The sequence below is a fragment of the Epinephelus lanceolatus genome, chromosome 5 (assembly GCF_041903045.1).
Source record: "Epinephelus lanceolatus isolate andai-2023 chromosome 5, ASM4190304v1, whole genome shotgun sequence".
NCBI lineage: Eukaryota > Metazoa > Chordata > Actinopteri > Perciformes > Serranidae > Epinephelus > Epinephelus lanceolatus.
In genome coordinates this window covers 1599577-1610662 of record NC_135738.1, presented here as the reverse complement: position 1 = coordinate 1610662, position 11086 = coordinate 1599577, and the positions used below count along the sequence as shown (strand labels likewise).

Here is an 11086-nt window from a genome sequence, read left to right as displayed (position 1 = left end):
GTTTGGCCTGTCATTGTACATTTGTATAGCGAGTGGTTCAGCTTTGATTTCCTTCTCCAGTATCAGACCTTTATTCTGTAGTGTGACTTCCTGTTGACTTTTGACAACTTCCTGCTTCATAGTGTTTTTGTAATAAATGTGTTTTTATTTCCTAAGTCTGTTCGTCATGAGGTATTCTGTCTTTGACTTGGTGACGCACACCACTGCAGACGAAGCGCATGACACACCTTGATGAAACTGAAATCATGTCGGAGTTCTTGAGATCGACATTTAGCTCGTTTACCTGTGTTTGTTCTTGTCAGACGTTAAAGCTCCACCTGCCCTCGAACAGAATTCATGCTTATTTTAAGTTCAGCTAATATCTGCTGCAACAAAAGCTTTTTTACTTTTACTACTTTTAATTAAAACTGAATTTTCTAATGTGACTGAACTTTATAATATCGTGAGCTGTGTTTGAGGGCGGGGCCGAGCTTTAATGAGGTTGTGTTGTGCTGCTCCTTGTAGTGCTGTGCATGTCAGTGAGGCACGAGACACAATATCCATGCTTCCATCTGTAGTCATGTGATCAGGGAGCTGTGAAAAGTGAATGTTGACCTGTCGTTTAATAGTTCGCTTCTTAGACTTAGGAAAATGCTTTTATTATTTTCTGCTACGGTGGCTGAGAGAGCAAATGCTTCAACGTCCAAAAACATTTCTATCAGGAGAAACGTGCTGCAGCTTCAGAACAAACCGGCAGGAGAATGTCGGCATTGTACGTTTCAGCAAACCACGAATATATCAGTGTTTCTACAGTGGCGTAGCATGTGAGCTGGAGGGGATGGTGGACTTCGTGACACCTTGGTGAGACACCTGCCAAGCTGTACGCCACCAGTTTGTTTAATGAGTGATGGCAGAGCTGCTCTTCAAGCACCAAACATGGCTAGTTTTTTAGGGACCCATCTATGTTTTCCTGGCTGCTTTTTAGGCACAAACAGTGCTTATTTTTAACAGAGACGTCGCTGCATTTCCAGCCAGCATTGTGGCCACCTAAATCAGGCACTTCCATAATCTTTTCCTAACCACAACCAAGTGGTTTTTACACATTAACCATGGCGTTGTTGAAATGTAATGTAACATAATAATGTGCAAATGTAGCTCATCAGTGGTTTGCAGAAACGTACAATTCCAACATTTTAGCAGCAAACATGCTGCAGATACAGATACCACAGAGGGAGGTCAAAGTGCAGCAGCTTGACTTATGACCCGAGAGATCAGATGAGATGAGAGAGTAAGGCCCAACATAAAAAGATACTAAATATTTTTTACGTCGGGCCTTTGTCTTTTACACGCTCTCGTCTGGTCTCTCTCAGGATGAAACTGTTCCTCTTAGCGCTCTCTCTAGGAGCCGATCTCACTCCAAAGTCCTGGTAATCTGGTGCTTGGGCAGTGACTTGCGGCGACAGAAACCAAAGGAAATAGTCATCCTTTAATGTCGGCATGATATGTGGCTGGTTGCAGTTATAGTTTAACAATGCCCGGCAGCATCGGGGGAAAAACAAGCACAAGGACAAAAGTTAAGGTGACGAAAGTCTGCCTGGGGCGGGTGGGGCGGGTGGATGGGTCCAACAAACACCGACTTTCACCTGAGAGCGGTGTTCACGTCTTGTGAGATTCTAAAGCCTGTTCTTTTTTCTTAAACCCAACCACATGTTTTTGTTGATGAAGGAAAAAATAACCCTGTGAAAACAGACAATGCATGTAACAGGCTGAAGTTGACACGGCGTCCCAGAACGTCAACAACCAACACACCCAGGGTACCTTGGACGTCATATGTGGATGTGGAAAGTCCATGACCAAACGTGGACATGTGATGAGGTCACAGTGAGGACGTGTTGCCTCTAGAGACCTGGACAACCTCTGTTGTGTTGCCCGGCTGGTAGCTTGCATCATTTCTGTATTTGCAGCGTATATTTGTTTTGGATTTTTGGACGTGTTTTTGAATTGCTGTTGTTTCTGAAGCCTCAGCGTCTCTTGGGCCGCTGCAGTGTGTTTGCTCTTTTCAGCCACCATTGATTTTGCATGTTAAAACTTAACACTTCAGATAATGAAACAAAATCCAGTTACAAAACCCCCTAACCTATCTATGATTACATGTTCTAAACTCAAGGTTCACTTACTGACCTTTCCAGAGCTTTCAGTCCTGTCCTCTCACCTCCTGCAGACCCCTCAGGACCACATGTTCTCACAAGATCAACATTTTTCGTGCTTGGGTCATGTGATAACACCTCAGGGTTTACTGAAGAAGTCCACACGAGACTGTTGAAAGCTCTAGAAAACAAGCAAGTACGTGAACTTTGTTTTTAGAATATGTTTTATAAGACCCGCTCCAGTAAAATACATTAACCCTTTGAAACTTGGAGCAACATCACTTTTCTTTTTCTGCTTTCAGACAAGTATTTAAACCTTTGAACCCTCTCTGAGCAAATTGGTTTAATTTCATTCTAAAATATGATAAAAAAAAATAAATAAATAAATAAAATAAAATAAAAAAAAGCAGTGAGAAATGTTCCACAAACAAAGAAAAAAGCTAGGGGAAAATTATATTCATAATTATTATTATTTAATTTTTTTAAATTATTGCAAAGAATTATTGTAATTTTAAAGCACTTTCCAGGTCATTTGCTTTTTTATTTGTTTGTTTTTAATTTTCTTGATTTTCATAATTTTCTCTTTTTCCTGATTTCCTGCTTTTGGGGACATTTCTTTTGTTGCTCACTTTCGAACGAAATCAAGGTTTCAAAGGGTTAATAAACTTAAATCTGCTCACAACATTTGAATGTGTTATAAACCAGTTACTAAATGCTTTAACAAGGGGAGTAAATGTTGGCGATGACGTCGACCACACGGTGTCAGCAGAGGACTTCACTCCTCTGTGTGTTCAGTGTTTCAGTCTGTAGTTTTCGTCACATGTTCATGTTGGACACATGAAGACAAAAATTCCTCTGGTCAAATTCCTTAAATCACATATTTTGACAAATTTCACAAAATACTGAGCTGTTTATTTTTGTTTTCATGTTCACTACTTTTTTTTAATTTTTTTTAACGTATTTTTAAAACATTTTTTAAAGTCCGGTGGACGCTTCTTTCTGACTCTTTAATTAAGAAATTTTGTCCAAATAATTTGCATTTTATTGTAATTTATGACCTCACTCAGTTTAACTGCTGCTTGTTGATACAGTTTATTACTAATGTCTCGTGATATTGACTGATGTCAAACCTCTTCATCAGCTGAACTGTTTTCTTTTTCAAATACCCATTTTTATGTCATTTTAATTTTTACAAAAATACGTTGCTCCTCCACTGATAAAAACATGAATGTTTCCCAATCGATCGTATTGATCAGAGAAGGACTCTGTTCAAACAGAAGGTGAGACACATCTCATTTTATTCTGCTTTTATGTGCAGAAATGTCTCATTTAAAAGTTTCTGTCATTAAATGTCACCTTCAGTCAGTTTTATATAAAAAGATAAAATTATTGATCTTTGTGTTTTTGTTTGATTTCAGTCTGTGTTGTGTTTCAGTTGTCGTGTCTGAGTCCAGAATGAACTGCAGCAGAAACAAAAGAGGTTTGTCTTTAAAGCTCCCTCATGACAAGAATTCAGTTCGACAACGTGTTTGTTGTTGAGAGAGGTGAAGTGCTGTTTTGTTATTGTGCTTAAATACACAGTGGTCACGTTTAAAACCTTAATAATATTCTGATGTTTCATCATATAAAAGTGCCTTCAAAGCAAACAAACATGTCCGCCTCACATCAGCTGATTACAGACACTTAAACACTTTAGGTTTATGAACTTCATGTCTTGTGATATTTTTCTTGTGTCTTCCCCAGGTCTCTTCCTGCACCCCCACCCACCCCCCCCCCCCCCCCCCCCCCCCAGGACTGCTGACCACCTCGGCCTGAGCAGATATCAGACACTGATGGACGATTTACAACCTGAGTGGTCAAACCATGACGGTATTTCAGGAGCTCTTCGGCCTGGTTGGTCTCAGACATTCTCATGACCATAAAGAGAAACCTTCAAATATCTGTCCAAGCTCATATATATACCCCCACAGATTTCACATTTTAGTCTGTGACTCCCCCACTTTCTCTCAGTCCTTCTGTCAGTCTCTGCTGCTCCTCCTCCTCCTCCTCGTCACTGTATAGGTGAGAAGCTCTTTAATTTTGTCGGTAATAATAAGCTAAGTTTTTTTTTTTCAAATTTAAGGACCTAAGTTTCTTTTTTTCGGTATACTTGATTCTTTTTTGCCTCAGTGCACCCTAACGTCGTGTCATGAGCACAGATCTGTTGAAAAGTTTACAAAATTTGTCCTTAAAATACTTAAATATTTAAAAGTGAAGATTCGTCCTGCCTAAACTTTGCATTTTCCTAAATTTAAGAAGTGAAGTTCTTGTTTTAAGTGACAGTTTTCTTTCATTTATAAACCAGACGTTAATGAATGTTTTACTGTGTTGTGTCTGGATGTAGTATGTTGTGTTTTAATGTTCCCTTTTTAATACCAGATTTTACACATGCAAACCTAAAAAAAAAATTCTGCCTTCTGCACGCAACAAGTAGGCAAAGAATTTCCTTCCTCTTCTTCCAGCAGGAGCAAAAACTTTTGCATTTGTTAGGAAAGTCTTTGGCTCCTCGCTGGTCAGTGTTTCCTGTCTCATATATCCAACGACCTTTGAGTGAGACGTAACCTAGATATCAGATTACCTCGGACAGGTTAGAGCTCAGGGAGAAAAATACGTGATGTAACTATAGATGATGCAAGTCAGCATCTTTTAAACTGAACCAGGCTCGAGTTAAAGGTAAAAGAGGAAAAATTAAAATAATCAGTAAATAAAAGGAAAGGGAGTTTGATTACTGACAAAATGATAGTTATAATATAATATAGAATAAATTAAATTAAATTAAATTAAATTAGATTCAATTAAATAATGTAACATAATGATCCAAAATAAGATGATAAAATAAACATAATGAAATATAATTTATACATGATAAGAGTAAATCTGTTTTCAGATGAGACTCAGCTGAGATTAAATTAGTGAAAGTCTGAATGTGGTTTGTTTCACATGCAGTTGACTTGTGTCGACTTTTACTTTGACTGATTGTTGACGCCTGCGTCACCTGTCAGATGAGCTACTGTCTGTGTCACTGCTCACAGATAAATCTTAGACGTCAGTGTTGACCTTTGACCCTGAGCCAGGATTAGCTCTGGCCTGAGAGAGAAACGACACATGAGTCCCCTGGAGCCTACAGAGGGGCCCCCAGTGGCCCCCAGACCACAGTTTGACAGACACTGACACTGACTCTGACAAATGTTTCTCATTTAAAGTGGTTTAAAGGTTTTGTCTCTGACAGTTTGTCTGTACATGGGATCATTTTCATTTGTTATGCTTTGTTTTGTACAGACAGAATATTATTTACATTTATAATAATCTTTATAAAAATGTAAATGCATTACAGAGCAAACTGAAGGTAAAATACATTAATGTAGATTACAGTAATAAGACTGTGGAGGTACAGTATATTACTGGCAGGTTAGCCACAGTATGACACTGTAAACTCATATTTTACTGTAGAATACAGTCATAAATTTAACAGTAATATCCCCCTGAGACCCAAACTTTTGTTTGCTATGCATTTTTAATTTCTCCTAGTTATTTGGGATTAATAGGACCTGATAAGTCTCAGTGTCCTCAGACGAGTACTTCCTAATCAACAGTGTCTTATGGTGTTACTGTTGCTTAAATTGCTAAAGATTTGTTGCCATATCAAGCTACAAACGTTATTAATCATAAATAAACACGTTTCAGTCACAACATGTGAACATGTGTGTCGGGAGACTGACTGACTTGGCAGAGATGGCTGCCGTCTTGTTTTTACATGGATTGGTGTGCTGTGCTCTTACTGCCACTAGATGGCAGTGTCCACAAACGAGGACAACAGGTCAAAATCGAGGAGGATGAAGTCTGAGGTCGTGTAAACCCAAAATGTGACGTCCTCATATGACGACACAGGGTCTCAGCAGGATAGACTGTTGAAGTGAATTATGGTAGTGACACTGTAAATTAACGGGAGGATGCCGTGAGTGACAGCTGCCTAAAGTTTACGGTAATTTAGTGGGAAAATGTGTTGCTGTGTAAAAGGAACATTAAAAACAGAGTGCAATGTATTCAGTATTCTCTTTGTATTTGATTAAGAATTTTTATTTTTTATTTTTATTTTTTTTTAATTGAAATATTATGAGAATAAAATAAAAATAAAACCATATTAAAATAAAAAATTAAAGAAAAATTAGATTAAATATTTTTGGTTTAAAGTGAAGACAATGATTTTAGAATAATAATAAATATTGAGAGTTTGAATATGACATTTGTTTGTATGACCGGCAGAAAAACACAGCTGCTAATGGGGTTATAAAAGGACACAAACAAGCAGATGTTTATTAAATGTATCAGCACATTATTTAAGTGTTGGTATCAGATTTAAAGTCTTGTTGTTCTTTGATATCAACTTATTGTGATTCTGTTATGTTTGTTCATGTTTATACTCACCAAAGTCACTTACAGACGCAGGTGTTGTTTAATATATATAAAGTTATATATAAAGTTTCTTATTTCTGTTCTAACTGTCTCCTTGATTTTTCTGATTATTAACAGAGTCTGAAACCAAAAAGAAGTCAAGATGTCTGAGTGAGTTTATTGACTTTTCTTTCACTCTGCACACAAACTAACCCAGAAACATGTACGATCTGGATTTTAAGTAAAAGAACATCATTTTGATTTATTATTATTATTATTATTATTCATTTTTTGATGATTTCTGTGAACGTGTTCTTATTGTTTTACTTTTTTATTACTTACAGGGGAAAGAAGATGACATCGAGCCGCAGGCATCATCTCAAGGTGAGATTAACACAGTTTCTTTGTTATCCAGTTAAAAATAATCAGATTCTAATGTTGCTCAGGTGTTTGTTGGGTGTAAAAACAAAAAGGTAATAATGTGCTAAAATGTAAACGGCATATTGTGACAGGACTGTGTAAGGTTCTTCAGTGTGGAAGCCATAAACGGCCGTGCTTGTAGTTATTTTATTTTTTTTTTTTAAAATGCTTTTATCTTGAGAGCACAGGTAAATGATTTCATTATTGTTTAATCTTTTTGTGATAACGTGGTGATTTATGTTGATTCTCAGGAAAAATAAGCAAATTTCTTGAAATAACAAGATAATTTATCTCAAGAAGAAGACTCACGATAATTATTCACAGGCGATGACTCACCCACAGTATAATTATTATTATTATTATCCAGTGAACTCAATAAAACAGAAGTCGTTTTCTTGTGATAAATTATCTTGTTAGCTTTTAGCCTTTTGTTTTCTCCAGACTTGACATAAATTACCATGTTATCACAACAAAAAACGAGTCTGTTAACTCGAGATAACAAAATAATTAACTTGTGATCCCGAGATAAAAACATTAAAACAATAATTTCAAGCACGGCCTTTCTCAGCCTCCGTATGTTTGTCTCCAACTGGCCAAAAGATTAATTATTGTTGTTCTGAGAACAATAAGAAGCCTTTTGCGTCACTGTAACTTAACAGAGTGTGTGTGTGTGTGTGTGTGTGTGTGTGTGTGTGTGTGTGTGTCCTCGTCCTGCAGAGTGTGATACTGCAGATCGCTGCTAACTGGCTCGAGCAGGAAGCTACTGACATCGCAGCCGCCAAAGAAGCTTACATGGCAGAGAAATGCCCCGCCCCCGACATGAGCGGAGACCAGGCGGCTCTGATGGTGAGAAGAAACAAAAACAGCCCGAAACACACAGAAAAGAAACACAGTCTGGAGCTCAGCTGGTGCTGAAGTCTATAAATACACACCTTGCGGGTTGCAGCACCTGCCGGCATCAGAGGGGAAAATGGCGGAACAACAATGAAAGTTAAAGGGATAGTGCACCCAAAAATGAAGATTCAGCCATTATCTACTCACCCATATGCCGAGGGAGGCTCAGGTGAAGTTTTAGAGTCCTCACAACACTTGCAGAGATCCAAGGGGAGAGGAGGTAGCAACACAACTCCACCTAATGGAGGCTGACGGCGCCCCAGATTCAAACGTCCAAAAACACATAACTGAAACCACAAAATATCTCCATACTGCTCGTCCGTAGTGATCCAAGTGTCCTGAAGCCCCGACATAAAAAGTTGTTTGGAAAAACCTCATTTGAACTCTGTTTTTAGCCTCATTGTAGCCTGTAGCTCTGACTGCCTCTCTGGGCACCGCGCTCACGTGTGTGCACTTGCGCGTGAGACCAGCGAAAGCACGTGAACACACATGAACGCAGTGCCCATGTCTCACGATCTTGTGCAAGCGCACACATGTGAGCGCGGTGCCCAGAGAGGCAGTCAGAGCTACAGGCTACAATGAGGCTAAAAACAGAGTTCAAATGAGGTTTTTCCAAACAACTTTTTATGTCGGGGCTGCAGGACTCTAAAACTTCACCTGAGCCTCCCTCGGCATATGGGTGAGTAGATAATGGCTGAATTTTCATTTTTGGGTGCACTATCCCTTTAAGGCGGTAAAAGTCTGAGTAGATAGGGTGGGAGGGTGGATGGGTCCAACAACCATTAACTTTTACCCAGGAGGCCGGTGTTCACTTCCTGTAAGATCTAAAGCCAAACCCTGTTCTTGTTTCCTGAACTCAACCACATATGTTTGACGTTGAAGGAAAAAAGCATCAACTTGTCTTGGTTCTGTCTTGAGGCAGCAGTTACATGTTACGTTATGTGTTCTGTATTTTACAGCACGAATATTTAAATTAAAATATTGTGGGAAAAAAGAGAGACTGAACGGAGCTGATTTTGTTTTCTTTTTATATCAACAGGAAATCTGCAAAAAGCTGCACCAGGCCCTCGACAAGATCGATGAGGACAGATACGACTCTGAGGCCAAAGTGGCAAAGACAGATAAAGAGGTAGAGACAGTCACATTAATGTCAAACGTATTTGATTTGATGTTAAAGAGTAACTAAACTTCTCATTTAAAACTCTGAACCCTATTTTTATCATAATTTTATTCTGGTTATGTAATTAGAGCAGGGGTGTCAAACATAAAACACGGCCCACGCACCAGATCCAGCCCATCACAGGGTCCAGTCTCGCTCATTTAATGACTTTGCTAAGTGTAAAAATCACAGGGAAGTCATTGTCTCAGATTTTTCAATTAAACTTACTGCTGTTCCTATTTTACAAATGAGCCAGTCCCTGTTTCTGCACAGAGGTAAATGTGAAGCTCACAGCACCTTCCAGTGCTTCAGAAAGATTATACTCAGCACCAGACCAATCCATTTTATTTATATAGCACTTTTCTAAAACACAAAGTTACCAAAGTGCTGCACAAAACTACACATAAGCATATACAGAAATATACAGAAATCCACATAAGAATATACAGGTCACAGATGCAGAAGAGATACAGACAGTAGAGCAAGCTCAAGAGATAAAAGACACAGAGACAGGTTGGTCTACTCGTCAACCAGAATCAAAAGCCAAGGAAAACGAGTGGGTCTTGAGGCGGGACTTCAAAGATTCTGCCTGGGGGCAGCTCCCGAGAAGGCGCGGTCACCTCTCGTTTTCAAACGGCTTTTTGGGACCACAAGCCGCAGCTGATCGGTCGACCTCAGTGACCCTGACGGGGTGTACACTTTTAGGAAGTCGACGATGTATTGGGGAGCTTACCCATTCAGCGCTTTAAAAACAAACAATAACATCTTAAAATCAATTCTCAACTTGATCAGAAGCCAATGGAGCGAGGCCAGGATGGGTGTAATGTGCTCACGCCTGCAGGTACCTGTTAGGAGGCGTGCTGCTGCGTTTTGAACAAGCTGCAAACGTGCTAGGGAGGCCTGGTTTAGCCCCACATACAGTGCGTTGCAGTGATCCAAACGGCTAGAAACAAAAGCATGGATAACCTGCTCAAGGTCATTAAAGAAAGCACAGGTTTGATTTTTGATACAAGCCTCAAATTATAACAACTGGACTTCACCACAGCATTTATCTGCTTATCATGTTTAATAGCACTGTCTATTCTGACGCCAAGCTTAGAGACCACAGGTTTAACAGGAAACCCAAGTCATTGGAAGAAACTAGGCTAACACCACTTGATTCAAAGACAACAACTTCTGTTTTACTTTCATTTATATTAAGGAAGTTTAGCGCCATGCGTGCCTTAATGTCCTCGAGACACTCAAACAGGGGCGTCAGGGAGCAGCTGTTGAGCCTTTTGACGAGCACCACTGTCAAACTCATTACTGCGAATAATACAACAACATGCAAAGACAACTAAGAGCAGAGCAGATCAATGAGTTGCGGAGTTGAGGGAACATAAGTCTTGTTTTAGTTTTAGATGAGAGATCAACACTGTAGCTGTGAAAAAGTGCATGTATGTCAAAAGTACTTAGTTACACTCCAGCACTGTGTGTGACTGTATCTGCAGCTGTTTGAGCTTCACGTCTGTGTGTCTTTAGATCGAGGATCTGAAGATGAAGGTGGTGGAGCTGGCCGGAGTGAAGAAACCCGCCCTGAAGAAAGTGCGTATGTCGGCCGACACCATGCTGCAGGCTCTGCTGGGAGGAAAACACAAGGTGACCATGGACCTGAGGGCCAACCTGAAGCAGGTCAAGAAGGAGGTCAAAGAGGAGGTGAGACTCAGATACATCACTGACTTCATATGCACTCCACGTTGGGTTGGTGTTACGTGACCTGCATCACTGTGTCGAATGTGTCCGTCCTTCAGGCTGGCGAGGGCGTCGGCGACTGGCGTAAGAACGTTGAGGACAAAGCCGACAGGAAGAAGATGTTCGAGACTTCCTAAAGACTTTCACTTCTTGTGGGCTTCTACAACTCTTTGTTACATCTCTGAAAAAACTCGTGCCATTAAATTATTTTTTGGAATAAGGCATTGATGTCACGCTGCAGTTTTTTCCAGACATTGTTCAGAAGTTTGGATTTGCGCCGTTTACATTTCATTAACTTTACTAAAGGAGGTTCTGTTTAAAACCC

General features: G+C 39.6%; 1 protein-coding gene across 1 annotated transcript; it reads left to right on the top strand.

Moving 5' to 3' along the window:
- Positions 1-4028: 4028 nt before the first annotated feature.
- On the top strand, positions 4029-10983 carry LOC117262073 (troponin I, fast skeletal muscle-like). Its single transcript, XM_033634736.2, has 7 exons — positions 4029-4187; positions 6696-6728; positions 6902-6941; positions 7695-7823; positions 8911-9000; positions 10552-10725; positions 10821-10983. The coding sequence occupies exons 2-7, from the start codon at positions 6721-6723 to the stop codon at positions 10896-10898; spliced, it is 519 nt and encodes a 172-aa protein (XP_033490627.1). The 5' UTR covers positions 4029-4187; positions 6696-6720; the 3' UTR covers positions 10899-10983.
- The last annotated feature ends 103 nt before the right edge of the window (positions 10984-11086 follow it).